This window comes from Gobio gobio (genome assembly GCF_949357685.1).
Source record: "Gobio gobio genome assembly, chromosome: 9".
Taxonomy (NCBI): Eukaryota; Metazoa; Chordata; class Actinopteri; order Cypriniformes; family Gobionidae; genus Gobio; species Gobio gobio.
The window spans coordinates 57600813-57618638 of record NC_137115.1 but is presented as its reverse complement, the minus strand read 5'-3'; the positions used below and the strand labels follow the sequence as shown (position 1 = coordinate 57618638).

At 46.8% G+C, this 17826-nt stretch overlaps 1 protein-coding gene across 1 annotated transcript in view; it reads left to right on the top strand.

Moving 5' to 3' along the window:
- cplx3b (complexin 3b) overlaps positions 1–15311 on the top strand; it is a 32834-nt gene extending 17523 nt beyond the window's left edge. The window contains exon 3 of the mRNA XM_079825225.1: positions 14561–15311. Coding sequence (XP_079681351.1) covers positions 14561–14785 — 225 coding nt within the window. The 3' untranslated portion in view covers positions 14786–15311. The remainder of the gene's footprint in view (positions 1–14560) is intronic.
- Positions 15312–17826: the final 2515 nt, after the last annotated feature.

Sequence of the window (17826 nt, the reverse complement as noted above, 5' to 3'; positions counted from 1 at the left end):
CCAGTGATTGGCTTGTTTTAGCCCAGTGATTGGGTTGTTTTAGTTCAGCGATTGGCTTGTTTTAGCCCAGTGATTGGGTTGTTTTAGCCCAGTGATTGGGTTGTTTTAGTTCAGCGATTGGCTTGTTTTAGCCCAGTGATTGGGTTGTTTTAGCCCAGCGATTGGCTTGTTTTAGCCCAGTGATTGGGTTGTTTTAGCCCAGCGATTGGCTTGTTTTAGCCCAGTGATTGGGTTGTTTTAGCCCAGTGATTGGGTTGTTTTAGTTCAGCGATTGGGTTGTTTTAGCACAGTGATTGGGTTGTTTTAGCACAGTGATTGAGTTGTTTTAGCCCAGTGATTGGGTTGTTTTAACCCAGCGATTGGATTGTTTTACCCCATCGATTGGGTTGTTTTAGCCCAGTGATTGGGGTTGTTTTAGCCCAGCGATTGGGTTGTTTTAACCCAACGATTGGATTGTTTTACCCCAGCGATTGGGTTGTTTTAGCCCAGTGATTGGGGTTGTTTTAGCCCAGCGATTGGCTTGTTTTAGCACAGTGATTGGGTTGTTTTAACCCAGCGATTGGGTTGTTTTAACCCAGCGATTGGGTTGTTTTAGCCCACTGATTAGGATATTTTAGCCCAGCGATTGGGATGTTTTAGCCCAGCGATTGGGTTGTTTTAACCCAACGATTGGATTGTTTTACCCCAGCGATTGGGTTGTTTTAGCCCAGTGATTGGGGTTGTTTTAGCCCAGCGATTGGCTTGTTTTAGCACAGTGATTGGGTTGTTTTAACCCAGCGATTGGGTTGTTTTAACCCAGCGATTGGGTTGTTTTAACCCAGAGATTGGGTTGTTTTAGCCCAGCGATTGGGTTGTTTTAGCCCATTGATTGGGTTGTTTTAGCCCAGTGATTGGGTTGTTTTAGCCCACTGATTAGGATATTTTAGCTCAGCGATTGGGATGTTTTAGCCCAGCGATTGGCTTGTTTTAGCCCAGTGATTGGCTTGTTTTAGCCCAGTGATTGAGTTGATTTAGCCCATTGATTGGGATGTTTTAGCCCAGTGATTGGCTTGTTTTAGCCCAGTGATTGAGTTGATTTAGCCCAGTGATTGGGATATTTTAGCTCAGCGATTGGGATGTTTTAGCCCAGCGATTGGCTTGTTTTAGCCCAGTGATTGAGTTGATTTAGCCCATTGATTGGGATGTTTTAGCACAGTGATTGGGTTGTTTTAACCCAGCGATTGGGTTGTTTTAACCCAGCGATTGGGTTGTTTTAGCCCACTGATTAGGATATTTTAGCTCAGCGATTGGGATGTTTTAGCCCAGCGATTGGCTTGTTTTAGCCCAGTGATTGGGTTGTTTTAACCCAGCGATTGGGTTGTTTTAACCCAGTGATTGGGTTGTTTTAACCCAGTGATTGGGTTGTTTTAGCCCACTGATTAGGATATTTTAGCTCAGCGATTGGGATGTTTTAGCCCAGCGATTGGCTTGTTTTAGCCCAGTGATTGAGTTGATTTAGCCCATTGATTGGGATGTTTTAGCACAGTGATTGGGTTGTTTTAACCCAGCGATTGGGTTGTTTTAACCCAGCGATTGGGTTGTTTTAGCCCACTGATTAGGATATTTTAGCTCAGCGATTGGGATGTTTTAGCCCAGCGATTGGCTTGTTTTAGCCCAGTGATTGGGTTGTTTTAGCCCATTGATTGGGATGTTTTAGCCCAGCGATTGGGTTGTTTTAGCCCACTGATTAGGATATTTTAGCTCAGTGATTGGGTTGTTTGAACCCAGCGATTGGATTGTTTTACCCCAGCGATTGGGTTGTTTTAGCCCACTGATTAGGATATTTTAGCCCAGCGATTGGGTTGTTTTAGCCCAGCGATTGGGATGTTTTAGCCCAGCGATTGGGTTGTTTTAGCCCAGCGATTGGGATGTTTTAGCCCAGCGATTGGGATGTTTTAGCCCAGTGATTGGGATGTTTTAGCCCAGCGATTGGGATGTTTTAGCCCAGTGATTGGGATGTTTTAGCCCAGCGATTGGGATGTTTTAGCCCAGTGATTGGGATGTTTTAGCCCAGCGATTGGGTTGTTTTAGCCCAGCGATTGGGATGTTTTAGCCCAGCGATTGGGATGTTTTAGCCCAGTGATTGGGTTGTTTTAGCCTAGTGATTGGGATATTTTAGCCCAGCGATTGGGTTGTTTTAGCCCAGTGATTTAGATATTTTAGCCCAGTGATTGGGTTGTTTTAGCCCAGCGATTGGGTTTTAGCACAGTGATTGGGATGTTTTATCCCAGCGATTGGGTTGTTTTAGCACCGTGATTGGGTTGTTTTAGGCCAGCGATTGGAATATTTTAGCCCAGCGATTGGTTTTTTTTACCCCAGCGATTGGCTTGTTTTAGCCCAGTGATTGGGTTGTTTTAGCACAGTGATTGGGTTGTTTTAGCCCAGTGATTGGGATGTTTTAACCCAGCGATTGGGTTGTTTTAGCCCACTGATTAGGATATTTTAGCCCAGCGATTGGGATGTTTTAGCCCAGCGATTGGGTTGTTTTAGCCCAGTGATTGGGTTGTTTTAGCCTAGTGATTGGGATATTTTAGCCCAGCGATTGGGTTGTTTTAGCCCAGTGATTGTGATGTTTTAGCCCAGCGATTGGGTTGTTTTAGCCCAGTGATTGTGATGTTTTAGCCCAGTGATTGGGTTGTTTTAGCACAGTGATTGGGATGTTTTATCCCAGCGATTGGGTTGTTTTAGCCCAGTGATTGGGTTGTTTTAGCCTAGTGATTGGGATATTTTAGCCCAGCGATTGGGTTGTTTTAGCCCAGCGATTGTGATGTTTTAGCCCAGTGATTGGGTTGTTTTAGCACAGTGATTTAGATATTTTAGCCCAGCGATTGGGTTGTTTTAGCCCAGTGATTGGATTGTTTTAGCCTAGTGATTGGGATATTTTAGCCCAGCGATTGGGTTGTTTTAGCCCAGCGATTGTGATGTTTTAGCCCAGTGATTGGGTTGTTTTAGCACAGTGATTGGGATGTTTTATCCCAGCGATTGGGTTGTTTTAGCCCAGTGATTGGATTGTTTTAGCCTAGTGATTGGGATATTTTAGCCCAGCGATTGGGTTGTTTTAGCCCAGCGATTGTGATGTTTTAGCCCAGTGATTGGGTTGTTTTAGCACAGTGATTTAGATATTTTAGCCCAGCGATTGGGTTGTTTTAGCCCAGTGATTGGATTGTTTTAGCCTAGTGATTGGGATATTTTAGCCCAGCGATTGGGTTGTTTTAGCCCAGCGATTGTGATGTTTTAGCCCAGTGATTGGGTTGTTTTAGCACAGTGATTGGGATGTTTTATCCCAGCGATTGGGTTGTTTTAGCACAGTGATTGGGATGTTTTATCCCAGCGATTGGGTTGTTTTAGCCCAGCGATTGGAATATTTTAGCCCAGCGATTGGGTTGTTTTACCCCAGCGATTGGCTTGTTTTAGCACAGGGTTTGGGATGTTTTATCCCAGCGATTGGGTTGTTTTAGCACAGTGATTGGGATGTTTTATCCCAGCGATTGGGTTGTTTTAGCACCGTGATTGGGTTGTTTTAGCCCAGCGATTGGAATATTTTAGCCCAGTGATTGGGATGTTTTATCCCAGCGATTGGGTTGTTTTAGCACCGTGATTGGGTTGTTTTAGCCCAGCGATTGGAATATTTTAGCCCAGCGATTGGGTTGTTTTACCCCAGTGATTGGGTTGTTTTAGCACAGGGTTTGGGATGTTTTATCCCGGCGATTGGGTTGTTTTAGCCCATTGATTGGGATGTTTTAACCCAGCGATTGGGTTGTTTTAGCCCAGTGATTGGGTTGTTTTAGCACAGGGTTTGGGATGTTTTAGCCCAGCAATTGGGATGTTTTAGCCCAGTGATTGGGATGTTTTAACCCAGCGATTGGGTTGTTTTAGCCCACTGATTAGGATATTTTATCCCAGTGATTGGGTTGTTTTAGCCCAGCAATTGGGATGTTTTAGCCCAGTGATTGGGATGTTTTAACCCAGCGATTGGGTTGTTTTAGCCCACTGATTAGGATATTTTAGCCCAGCGATTGGGTTGTTTTAGCCCAGTGATTGGGTTGTTTTAGCCTAGTGATTGGGATATTTTAGCCCAGCGATTGGGTTGTTTTAGCCCAGTGATTGTGATGTTTTAGCCCAGCGATTGGGTTGTTTTAGGATATTTTAGCCCAGCGATTGGGTTGTTTTAGCCCAGCGATTGGGTTGTTTTAGCCCAGGGATTGGGTTGTTTTAGCCCATTGATTGGGATTGTTTTAACCCAGTGATTGGATTGTTTTAGCCCAGCGATTGGGTTGTTTTAGCACAGTGATTGGGTTGTTTTAGCCCAGTGATTGGGATGTTTTAACCCAGCGATCGGGTTGTTTTAGCCCATTGATTGGGATGTTTTAGCCCAGTGATTGGGTTGTTTTAGCACAGAGATTGGGATGTTTTAGCCCAGTGATTGGGTTGTTTTAGCCCAGTGATTGGGATGTTTTAGCCCATTGATTGGGATGTTTTAGCCCAGTGATTGGGTTGCTTTAGCCCAGTGATTGGGATGTTTTAGCCCAGTGATTGGGTTGTTTTAGGCCAGTGATTGGGTTGTTTTAGCACAGTGATTGGGTTGCTTTAGCCCAGTGATTGGGATGTTTTAGCCCAGTGATTGGGTTGTTTTAGCACAGTGATTGGGTTGCTTTAGCCCAGTTATTGGGATGTTTTAGCCCAGTGATTGGGTTGTTTTAGCACAGTGATTGGGTTGCTTTAGCCCAGTGATTGGGATGTTTTAGCACAGTGATTGGGTTGCTTTAGCCCAGTGATTGGGATGTTTTAGCCCAGTGATTGGGTTGTTTTAGCACAGTGATTGGGTTGCTTTAGCCCAGTGATTGGGATGTTTTAGCCCATTGATTGGGATGTTTTAGCCCAGTGATTGGGATGTTTTAGCCCAGTGATTGGGTTGTTTTAGCACAGTGATTGGGTTGTTTTAGCCCATTGATTGGGATGTTTTAGGCCAGTGATTGGGTTGCTTTAGCCCAGTGATTGGGTTGTTTTAGCCCAGTGATTGGGTTGTTTTAGCCCATTGATTGGGATGTTTTAGCCCAGTGATTGGGATGTTTTAGCCCAGTGATTGGGTTGTTTTAGCCCAGTGATTGGGATGTTTTAGCCCAGTGATTGGGTTGTTTTAGCCCAGTGATTGGGATGTTTTAGCCCATTGATTGGGATGTTTTAGGCCAGTGATTGGGTTGTTTTAGCCCATTGATTGGGATGTTTTAGCCCAGTGATTGGGTTGTTTTAGCCCAGTGATTGGGATGTTTTAGCCCAGTGATTGGGTTGTTTTAGCCCAGTGATTGGGATGTTTTAGCCCATTGATTGGGATGTTTTAGCCCAGTGATTGGGATGTTTTAGCCCAGTGATTGGGATGTTTTAGCCCATATATTGGGATGTTTTAGCCCAGTGATTGGGTTGTTTTAGCCCAGTGATTGGGATGTTTTAGCCCATTGATTGGGATGTTTTAGGCCAGTGATTGGGTTGTTTTAGCCCAGTGATTGGGATGTTTTAGCCCATTGATTGGGTTATTTTAGCCCAGTGATTGGGATGTTTTAGCCCATTGATTGGGATGTTTTAGGCCAGTGATTGGGTTGTTTTAGCCCAGTGATTGGGATGTTTTAGGCCAGTGATTGGGTTGTTTTAGCCCAGTGATTGGGATGTTTTAGCCCATTGATTGGGATGTTTTAGGCCAGTGATTGGGTTGTTTTAGCCCAGTGATTGGGATGTTTTAGCCCAGTGATTGGGTTGTTTTAGCCCAGTGATTGGGATGTTTTAGCCCATTGATTGGGTTGTTTTAGGCCAGTGATTGGGTTGTTTTAGCCCATTGATTGGGATGTTTTAGCCCAGTGATTGGGATGTTTTAGCCCAGTGATTGGGATGTTTTAGCCCATTGATTGGGATGTTTTAGCCCAGTGATTGGGTTGTTTTAGCCCAGTGATTGGGATGTTTTAGCCCATTGATTGGGATGTTTTAGGCCAGTGATTGGGTTGTTTTAGCACAGTGATTGGGATGTTTTAGCCCATTGATTGGGATGTTTTAGGCCAGTGATTGGGTTGTTTTAGCCCAGTGATTGGGATGTTTTAGCCCATTGATTGGGTTATTTTAGCCCAGTGATTAGGATATTTTAGCCCAGAGATTGGGTTGTTTTAGCACAGTGATTGGGTTATTTTAGCCCATTGATTGGGATGTTTTAGGCCAGTGATTGGGTTGTTTTAGCCCAGTGATTGGGATGTTTTAGCCCATTGATTGGGTTATTTTAGCCCAGTGATTAGGATATTTTAGCCCAGGCATTGGGATGTTTTATCCAAGCGATTGGGTTTTTTAGCACAGTGATTGGGATATTTTAGCCCAGCGATTGGGTTGTTTTAGCCCAGTGATTGGGTTGTTTTAGCCCAGCGATTGGGTTGTTTTAGCAAAGTGATTGGGATGTTTTATCCCAGTGATTGGGATGTTTTATCCCAGCGATTGGATTGTTTCAGCCCAGCGATTGGGTTGTTTTAGCAAAGTGATTGGGATGTTTTATCCCAGGGATTGGGATGTTTTATCCCAGCGATTGGATTGTTTCAGCCCAGTGATTGGGTTGTTTTAGCCCAGCGATTGGGTTGTTTTAGCAAAGTGATTGGGTTGTTTTAGCCCAGTGATTGTGATGTTTTAGCACAGGGATTGGGATGTTTTATCCCTGAGATTGGGATGTTTTATCCCAGTGATTGGGTTGTTTTAGCCCAGTGATTGGGATGTTTTATCCCTGAGATTGGGATGTTTTATCCCAGTGATTGGGTTGTTTTAGCACAGGGATTGGGATGTTTTATCCCTGAGATTGGGATGTTTTATCCCAGTGATTGGGTTGCTTTAGCCCAGTGATTGGGATGTTTTAGCCCAGTGATTGGGTTGTTTTAGCACAGTGATTGGGATGTTTTAGCCCAGTGATTGGGTTGTTTTAGCCCATTGATTGGGATGTTTTATCCCTGAGATTGGGATGTTTTATCCCAGTGATTGGGTTGTTTTAGCACAGTGATTGGGATGTTTTATCCCTGAGATTGGGATGTTTTATCCCAGTGATTGGGTTGCTTTAGCCCAGTGATTGGGATGTTTTAGCAAAGTGATTGGGATGTTTTATCCCAGTGATTGGGTTGCTTTAGCCCAGTGATTGGGTTGTTTTAGCAAAGTGATTGGGATGTTTTATCCCAGTGATTGGGATGTTTTATCCCAGTGATTGGGTTGCTTTAGCCCAGTGATTGGGATGTTTTAGCAAAGTGATTGGGATGTTTTATCCCAGTGATTGGGATGTTTTATCCCAGTGATTGGGTTGCTTTAGCCCAGTGATTGGGTTGTTTTAGCAAAGTGATTGGGATGTTTTATCCCAGTGATTGGGATGTTTTATCCCAGCGATTGGATTGTTTCAGCCCAGCGATTGGGTTGTTTTAGCAAAGTGATTGGGATGTTTTATCCCAGGGATTGGGATGTTTTATCCCAGCGATTGGATTGTTTCAGCCCAGTGATTGGGTTGTTTTAGCCCAGCGATTGGGTTGTTTTAGCAAAGTGATTGGGTTGTTTTAGCCCAGTGATTGTGATGTTTTAGCACAGGGATTGGGATGTTTTATCCCTGAGATTGGGATGTTTTATCCCAGTGATTGGGTTGTTTTAGCCCAGTGATTGGGATGTTTTATCCCTGAGATTGGGATGTTTTATCCCAGTGATTGGGTTGTTTTAGCACAGGGATTGGGATGTTTTATCCCTGAGATTGGGATGTTTTATCCCAGTGATTGGGTTGCTTTAGCCCAGTGATTGGGATGTTTTAGCCCAGTGATTGGGTTGTTTTAGCACAGTGATTGGGATGTTTTAGCCCAGTGATTGGGTTGTTTTAGCCCATTGATTGGGATGTTTTATCCCTGAGATTGGGATGTTTTATCCCAGTGATTGGGTTGTTTTAGCCCAGTGATTGGGATGTTTTATCCCTGAGATTGGGATGTTTTATCCCAGTGATTGGGTTGTTTTAGCACAGGGATTGGGATGTTTTATCCCTGAGATTGGGATGTTTTATCCCAGTGATTGGGTTGCTTTAGCCCAGTGATTGGGATGTTTTAGCCCAGTGATTGGGTTGTTTTAGCACAGTGATTGGGATGTTTTAGCCCAGTGATTGGGTTGTTTTAGCCCATTGATTGGGATGTTTTAGCCCAGTGATTGGGTTGTTTTAGCACAGTGATTGGGATGTTTTAGCCCAGTGATTGGGTTGTTTTAGCCCAGTGATTGGGATGTTTTAGCCCAGAGATTGGGATGTTTTAGGCCAGTGATTGGGTTGTTTTAGCACAGTGATTGGGATGTTTTAGCCCAGTGATTGGGTTGTTTTAGCCCAGTGATTGGGATGTTTTAGCCCATTGATTGGGATGTTTTAGGCCAGTGATTGGGTTGTTTTAGCACAGTGATTGGGATGTTTTAGCCCATTGATTGGGATGTTTTAGGCCAGTGATTGGGTTGCTTTAGCCCAGTGATTGGGTTGTTTTAGCCCATTGATTGGGTTGTTTTAGCACAGTGATTGGGTTGCTTTAGCCCAGTGATTGGGATGTTTTAGCCCATTGATTGGGATGTTTTAGGCCAGTGATTGGGTTGCTTTAGCCCAGTGATTGGGATGTTTTAGCCCATTGATTGGGTTGTTTTAGCACAGTGATTGGGTTGCTTTAGCCCAGTGATTAGGATATTTTAGCCCAGAGATTGGGATGTTTTAGCCCATTGATTGGGTTATTTTAGCCCAGTGATTAGGATATTTTAGCCCAGAGATTGGGTTGTTTTAGCACAGTGATTGGGTTATTTTAGCCCAGTGATTGGGATATTTTAGCCCAGCGATTGGGTTGTTTTAGCACAGTGATTGGGTTGTTTTAGCCCAGGCATTGGGATGTTTTATCCAAGCGATTGGGTTGTTTTAGCACAGTGATTGGGATATTTTAGCCCAGCGATTGGGATGTTTTATCCAAGCGATTGGGTTGTTTTAGCACAGTGATTGGGATATTTTAGCCCAGCGATTGGGTTGTTTTAGCCCAGTGATTGGGTTGTTTTAGCCCAGCGATTGGGTTGTTTTAGCAAAGTGATTGGGATGTTTTATCCCAGCGATTGGATTGTTTCAGCCCAGCGATTGGGTTGTTTTAGCCCAGTGATTGGGTTGTTTTAGCCCAGTGATTGGGTTGTTTTAGCCTAGTGATTGGGTTGTTTTAGCCCAGCGATTGGGTTGTTTTAGCAAAGTGATTGGGTTGTTTTAGCACAGGGATTGGGATTTTTTATCCCAGAGATTGGGATGTTTTATCCCAGTGATTGGGTTGTTTTAGCCCAGTGATTGGGTTGTTTCAGCCCAGCGATTGGGTTGTTTTAGCCCAGTGATTGGGATGTTTTAGCTCAGTGGTTGGGATTTTTTAGCCCAGTGGTTGGGATGTTTTAGCCCAGTGATTGGGTTGTTTTAGCCCAGCGATTGGGATGTTTTATCCCAGCGATTGGGTTGTTTTAGCACAGTGATTGGGTTGTTTCAGCCCAGCGATTGGGTTGTTTTAGCACAGTGATTGGGTTGTTTCAGCCCAGCGATTGGGATGTTTTATCCCAGCGATTGGGTTGTTTTAGCACAGTGATTGGGTTGTTTTAGCCCAGCGATTGGGTTGTTTCAGCCCAGCGATTGGGTTGTTTCAGCCCAGCGATTGGGTTGTTTTAGCCTAGTGATTGGGATATTTTAGCCCAGCGATTGGGTTGTTTTAGCACAGTGATTGGGATATTTTAGCCCAGCGATTGGGTTGTTTTAGCCCAGCGATTGGGTTGTTTTAGCCTAGTGATTGGGATATTTTAGCCCAGCGATTGGGTTGTTTTAGCACAGTGATTGGGTTGTTTTAGCCTAGTGATTGGGATATTATAGCCCAGCTATTGGGTTGTTTTTGTCCAGTGATTGTGATGTTTTAGCCCAGCGATTGGGTTGTTTTAGCACAGCGATTGGGTTGTTTTACCCCAGCGATTGGGTTGTTTTAGCCCAGCATTTTTTTAGAGTGTAATGTTAATTTCAACATCTACTAATAATGTTGAACAACATTTTTTATGTTCTTCAATATTTAATGCATGTATGAATAAATCTCGCAAGTTTTTATGACAGACACCATTTAAACATAAAAAACAAACTAAGTGGAGTAGAAATATGATTGTGTAATTATAAAGTTAAAGGGTTAGTTCACCCAAAAATGTAAACTTTGTCATTAATGACTGAGCCTCATGTGGTTGGACACCCGTCAGACCTCCGTTCATCTTCAGACACAAATGAAGATATTTTAGTGTAAAGCTGATGCTCTGAAAGGCCTCCATTGGCTCAACTTTACACTCTCAAGACCCTTAAAAGACACTAAAGACTAAAGTTACAAAGTCCATCTCACTACAGCGGCTCTACAATAACTTTATGAAGAGACGAGAATAGTTTCTGCGCGCAAAAAAACCCTAAATGACGACTTATATAGGGATGACGATTTCAAAACACGGCATCATGAAGCTTCAGAGCGTTATGAGTCAGTGAGTCGATTCAGCGGTTCGGAGCGTTATGAATCAGTGAGTCGATTCAGCGGTTTGAATTGCCAAAGTCTGATGTTGATGGTGAGGTTTGGCCTGATGTTGATGGTGAGGTTTGGCCTGATGTTGATGGTGAGGTTTGACCTGATGTTGATGGTGAGGTTTGGCCTGATGTTGATGGTGAGGTTTGACCTGATGTTGATGGTGAGGTTTGACCTGATGTTGATGGTGAGGTTTGGCCTGATGTTGACGGTGAGGTTTGGCCTGATGTTGATGGTGAGGTTTGGCCTGATGTTGATGGTGAGGTTTGACCTGATGTTGATATTGAGGTTTGACCTGATGTTGATGGTGAGGTTTGGCCTGATGTTGATGGTGAGGTTTGGCCTGATGTTGATGGTGAGGTTTGGCCTGATGTTGATGGTGAGGTTTGGCCTGATGTTGATGGTGAGGTTTGACCTGATGTTGATGGTGAGGTTTGACCTGATGTTGATGGTGAGGTTTGGCCTGATGTTGACGGTGAGGTTTGGCCTGATGTTGATGGTGAGGTTTGGCCTGATGTTGATGGTGAGGTTTGGCCTGATGTTGATGGTGAGGTTTGGCCTGATGTTGATGGTGAGGTTTGGCCTGATGTTGATGGTGAGGTTTGGCCTGATGTTGATGGTGAGGTTTGACCTGATGTTGATGGTGAGGTTTGACCTGATGTTGATGGTGAGGTTTGACCTGATGTTGATGGTGAGGTTTGGCCTGATGTTGATGGTGATGTTTGGCCTGATGTTGATGGTGAGGTTTGACCTGATGTTGATGGTGAGGTTTGGCCTGATGTTGATGGTGAGGTTTGACCTGATGTTGATGGTGAGGTTTGGCCTGATGTTGATGGTGAGGTTTGATCTGATGTTGATGGTGAGGTTTGACCTGATGTTGATGGTGAGGTTTGACCTGATGTTGATATTGAGGTTTGACCTGATGTTGATGGTGAGGTTTGGCCTGATGTTGATGGTGAGGTTTGGCCTGATGTAGATGGTGAGGTTTGACCTGATGTTGATGGTGAGGTTTGGCCTGATGTAGATGGTGAGGTTTGACCTGATGTTGATGGTGAGGTTTGGCCTGATGTAGATGGTGAGGTTTGACCTGATGTTGATGGTGAGGTTTGGCCTGATGTTGATGGTGAGGTTTGGCCTGATGTTGATGGTGAGGTTTGGCCTGATGTTGATGGTGAGGTTTGGCCTGATGTTGATGGTGAGGTTTGACCTGATGTTGATGGTGAGGTTTGACCTGATGTTGATGGTGAGGTTTGACCTGATGTTGATGGTGAGGTTTGGCCTGATGTTGATGGTGATGTTTGGCCTGATGTTGATGGTGAGGTTTGACCTGATGTTGATGGTGAGGTTTGGCCTGATGTTGATGGTGAGGTTTGACCTGATGTTGATGGTGAGGTTTGGCCTGATGTTGATGGTGAGGTTTGACCTGATGTTGATGGTGAGGTTTGACCTGATGTTGATGGTGAGGTTTGACCTGATGTTGATGGTGAGGTTTGGCCTGATGTTGATGGTGAGGTTTGGCCTGATGTTGATGGTGATGTTTGGCCTGATGTTGATGGTGAGGTTTGGCCTGATGTAGATGGTGAGGTTTGGCCTGATGTTGATGGTGAGGTTTGACCTGATGTTGATGGTGAGGTTTGGCCTGATGTTGATGGTGAGGTTTGGCCTGATGTTGATGGTGAGGTTTGGCCTGATGTTGACGGTGAGGTTATGCCTGATGTTGATGGTGAGGTTTGGCCTGATGTTGACGGTGAGGTTATGCCTGATGTTGATGGTGAGGTTTGGCCTGATGTTGACGGTGAGGTTATGCCTGATGTTGATGGTGAGGTTTGGCCTGATGTTGATGGTGAGGTTTGGCCTGATGTTGATGGTGAGGTTTGGCCTGATGTTGATGGTGAGGTTTGGCCTGATGTTGATGGTGAGGTTTGGCCTGATGTTGATGGTGAGGTTTGACCTGATGTTGATGGTGAGGTTTGGCCTGATGTTGATGGTGAGGTTTGGCCTGATGTTGATGGTGAGGTTTGGCCTGATGTTGATGGTGAGGTTTGACCTGATGTTGATGGTGAGGTTTGGCCTGATGTTGATGGTGAGGTTTGGCCTGATGTTGATGGTGAGGTTTGGCCTGATGTTGATGGTGATGTTTGGCCTGATGTTGATGGTGAGGTTTGGCCTGATGTAGATGGTGAGGTTTGGCCTGATGTTGATGGTGAGGTTTGACCTGATGTTGATGGTGAGGTTTGGCCTGATGTTGATGGTGAGGTTTGGCCTGATGTTGATGGTGAGGTTTGGCCTGATGTTGACGGTGAGGTTATGCCTGATGTTGATGGTGAGGTTTGGCCTGATGTTGACGGTGAGGTTATGCCTGATGTTGATGGTGAGGTTTGGCCTGATGTTGATGGTGAGGTTTGGCCTGATGTTGACGGTGAGGTTATGCCTGATGTTGATGGTGAGGTTTGGCCTGATGTTGATGGTGAGGTTTGGCCTGATGTTGATGGTGAGGTTTGGCCTGATGTTGATGGTGAGGTTTGGCCTGATGTTGATGGTGAGGTTTGGCCTGATGTTGATGGTGAGGTTTGGCCTGATGTTGATGGTGAGGTTTGGCCTGATGTTGATGGTGAGGTTTGACCTGATGTTGATGGTGAGGTTTGGCCTGATGTTGATGGTGAGGTTTGGCCTGATGTTGATGGTGAGGTTTGGCCTGATGTTGATGGTGAGGTTTGACCTGATGTTGATGGTGAGGTTTGGCCTGATGTTGATGGTGAGGTTTGGCCTGATGTTGAAGGTGAGGTTTGGCCTGATGTTGATGGTGAGGTTTGGCCTGATGTTGATGGTGAGGTTTGGCCTGATGTTGATGGTGAGGTTTGGCCTGATGTTGATGGTGAGGTTTGGCCTGATGTTGATGGTGAGGTTTGACCTGATGTTGATGGTGAGGTTTGGCCTGATGTTGATGGTGAGGTTTGACCTGATGTTGATGGTGAGGTTTGGCCTGATGTTGATGGTGAGGTTTGACCTGATGTTGATGGTGAGGTTTGACCTGATGTTGATGGTGAGGTTTGACCTGATGTTGATGGTGAGGTTTGGCCTGATGTTGATGGTGAGGTTTGGCCTGATGTTGATGGTGAGGTTTGACCTGATGTTGATGGTGAGGTTTGGCCTGATGTTGATGGTGAGGTTTGGCCTGATGTTGATGGTGAGGTTTGGCCTGATGTTGATGGTGAGGTTTGACCTGATGTTGATGGTGAGGTTTGGCCTGATGTTGATGGTGAGGTTTGGCCTGATGTTGATGGTGAGGTTTGGCCTGATGTTGATGGTGAGGTTTGGCCTGATGTTGATGGTGAGGTTTGGCCTGATGTTGATGGTGAGGTTTGACCTGATGTTGATGGTGAGGTTTGACCTGATGTTGATGGTGAGGTTTGGCCTGATGTTGATGGTGAGGTTTGACCTGATGTTGATGGTGAGGTTTGGCCTGATGTTGATGGTGAGGTTTGGCCTGATGTTGATGGTGAGGTTTGGCCTGATGTTGATGGTGAGGTTTGGCCTGATGTTGATGGTGAGGTTTGGCCTGATGTTGATGGTGAGGTTTGGCCTGATGTTGATGGTGAGGGTGAGGTTTGGCCTGATGTTGATGGTGAGGGTGAGGTTTGGCCTGATGTTGATGGTGAGGTTTGGCCTGATGTTGATGGTGAGGGTGAGGTTTGGCCTGATGTTGATGGTGAGGTTTGACCTGATGTTGATGGTGAGGGTGAGGTTTGGCCTGATGTTGATGGTGAGGTTTGGCCTGATGTTGATGGTGAGGTTTGGCCTGATGTTGATGGTGAGGTTTGACCTGATGTTGATGGTGAGGTTTGGCCTGATGTTGATGGTGAGGTTTGACCTGATGTTGATGGTGAGGTTTGGCCTGATGTAGATGGTGAGGTTTGGCCTGATGTTGATGGTTTGCTCTTGACCTGTTTCAGAACGAGCTGGACGACTCTCAGATCCAGGCGGCCCGTGATGATGTGGAGCTGCCCACTGAACTGGCCAAGATGATCGCCGAGGACAACCAGGAGGAGGAGCAGAAGCAGTCGGTCCTGGGTCAGCTGACCAACATCCAGAGCGTGGACATGGGGCATCTGAAGGGCAAAGCTCAGGCCACGCTGGAGGACCTGAAGAGCTCGGCCGAGAAGTGCTGCGTCATGTGATCGCCCCCCCGCCCGCCCTCAGTGTGACGTGTAGCTGTCATCATGCTAATGTTGTGTCTCACACACACACACACACACACACACACACACACACACACACACACACAGAGAGAATCTCACGCTCAGGTCGCATTTCACCTCATGGCATACATTATGTTCAGTCACAAGGCCAGCTATATAATCACGGGTGAAATACGGCGTGTTTCTGGAGATTCGCTACACCCGTCACCTTTGATCCTGACCCCTGGTGTCACTAACGCCCTTTGACCTTTCATTGAGTGCTGCTGTTCTGTGCAGGTGGTTTGGTGTCGTCCACCTTCTTCTGGTTCCCTCTTCATGTTTTGTGTTTTCAGTGAAGGAGCAATAAGAGAAACAACATAAAGCAATATTAATATTTCCATGTGAAGAAAGCGTTAGATTATTATGGTCTGTTTCTTCATTAATGGCGAGAGTGGTGTGTGTGTAATGCAGTTGTGTCATTATTCTTCCGTGCTGATTTATGACTGTGTAATAAATATATTTGTACAAAGATTCTGATGCATGTGATATGATTTCAGGTTTGTGTGATCGTGCTGTGCTGTGTGTGACCTGTAGGGGGAGACATCCGACAGCAGAAACACACACACACACACACACACACACACACACTCAGGACGGCTATAGGTGAGTGTTTAGTGTGTGAGGAACACGTCGAGAGATTGAGCATACACACGAGAGGTAATGAATTTCAGACACCTCACACACACACACACACACCATAGAGGAGAAGTCAAAGAATACACAAATATGATCATGTTATAGGACATTATGGACATTATAGGAGCATATTTCCACCATACATAAAAAAACATAGTTGAAAACACATTGTAAATCATAATTATGACATAAAATGACAAAAGTCATAATTTAATTTTTTTTAAATCACAATTTCTGTTTAATTTAGACTTTTTATGCCATATTTTAGACTATTTTCATAATTATGATTTCCTATGTCAATTTAGTTTTTTGGTCATAATTTTGATTTTTTTTAAATAATAATTCATTATAATTCATTATTTCATAATTATAACTTTTTATGACTCATAATTTCAATGTCTCATGTCTTGTCATAATTATGACTTTTTATATCATATTTATTTATTTTGTCAATTTTGACTCTGTTATATTTTAGATTTTTTTCTCATAATTTTGACATTTTCTGACGTGACTGTCATAATTTTGACTTGTCATAATTTAGATTTTCTTTGTCACAATTCTTATTTCACAATTTAGATTTGTCATAATTATGTCTTATGCCATATTTTCCACTTTTTATGACATAATTATGACTGTCATCATTTCAACTTTTGTCGTAATTTGACTCATAATTATATCTTGTCAATTTTGACTTTTTGTCATAATTTAGATTTTTTTGTGTCATAATTATGGCCATATTTTCCACCTGTCCTAATTTTGATTTTTTTTTATTTCATAGTTTTGACTGTCCTAATTTAAAATTTTTATTTATTATGTCATAATTTAGATTTACGTCATCATTTTGACATTTTATGTTAGCGGGTGCGGGTGGAGAGCGGGAGGAGCGGGTGGAGAGCGGGAGGAGCGGGAGGAGCGGGTGGGGAGCGGGAGGAGCGGAAGGAGCGGGTGGAGAGCGGGAGGAGCGGGAGGAGCGGGAGGAGCGGGAGGAGCGGGAGGAGCGGGTGGAGCGGGTGGAGAGCGGGAGGAGCGGGAGGAGAGCGGGAGGAGCGGGAGGAGAGCGGGAGGAGCGGGTGGAGAGCGGGAGGAGCGGGAGGAGCGGGTGGAGAGCGGGAGGAGCGGGTGGAGAGCGGGAGGAGCGGGTGGAGAGCGGGAGGAGCGGGTGGAGCGGGTGGAGAGCGGGAGGAGCGGGAGGAGCGGGTGGAGAGCGGGAGGAGCGGGTGGAGAGCGGGAGGAGCGGGAGGAGCGGGTGGAGAGCGGGAGGAGCGGGAGGAGCGGGAGGAGCGGGGGGAGAGCGGGAGGAGCGGGAGGAGCGGGTGGAGAGCGGGAGGAGCGGGAGGAGCGGGAGGAGAGCGGGAGGAGCGGGTGGAGAGCGGGAGGAGCGGGTGGAGAGCGGGAGGAGCGGGAGGAGCGGGTGGAGAGCGGGAGGAGCGGGAGGAGCGGGTGGAGAGCGGGAGGAGCGGGAGGAGCGGGAGGAGCGGGAGGAGAGCGGGAGGAGCGGGTGGAGAGCGGGAGGAGCGGGTGGAGAGCGGGAGGAGCGGGAGGAGAGCGGGTGGAGAGCGGGAGGAGCGGGTGGAGAGCGGGAGGAGCGGGTGGAGAGCGGGAGGAGCGGGTGGAGAGCGGGAGGAGCGGGTGGAGAGCGGGAGGAGCGGGAGGAGAGCGGGAGGAGCGGGTGGAGAGCGGGAGGAGCGGGTGGAGCGGGTGGAGAGCGGGAGGAGCGGGAGGAGAGCGGGAGGAGCGGGTGGAGAGCGGGAGGAGCGGGAGGAGCGGGTGGAGAGCGGGAGGAGCGGGAGGAGCGGGTGGAGAGCGGGAGGAGCGGGTGGAGAGCGGGAGGAGCGGGAGGAGCGGGTGGGGAGCGGGTGGAGAGCGGGAGGAGCGGGAGGAGCGGGAGGAGAGCGGGAGGAGAGCGGGAGGAGAGCGGGAGGAGAGCGGGAGGAGCGGGAGGAGCGGGAGGAGCGGGAGGAGCGGGAGGAGCGGGTGGGGAGCGGGAGGAGCGGGTGGAGAGCGGGAGGAGCGGGTGGAGAGCGGGAGGAGCGGGAGGAGCGGGAGGAGCGGGAGGAGCGGGTGGAGAGCGGGAGGAGCGGGAGGAGCGGGAGGAGCGGGTGGAGAGCGGGAGGAGCGGGTGGAGAGCGGGAGGAGCGGGTGGGGAGCGGGAGGAGCGGGTGGAGAGCGGGAGGAGCGGGAGGAGAGCGGGTGGAGAGCGGGTGGAGAGCGGGAGGAGAGCGGGTGGAGAGCGGGAGGAGCGGGTGGAGAGCGGGAGGAGCGGGAGGAGCGGGTGGGGAGCGGGAGGAGCAGGTGGAGAGCGGGAGGAGCGGGAGGAGCGGGAGGAGCGGGTGGAGAGCGGGAGG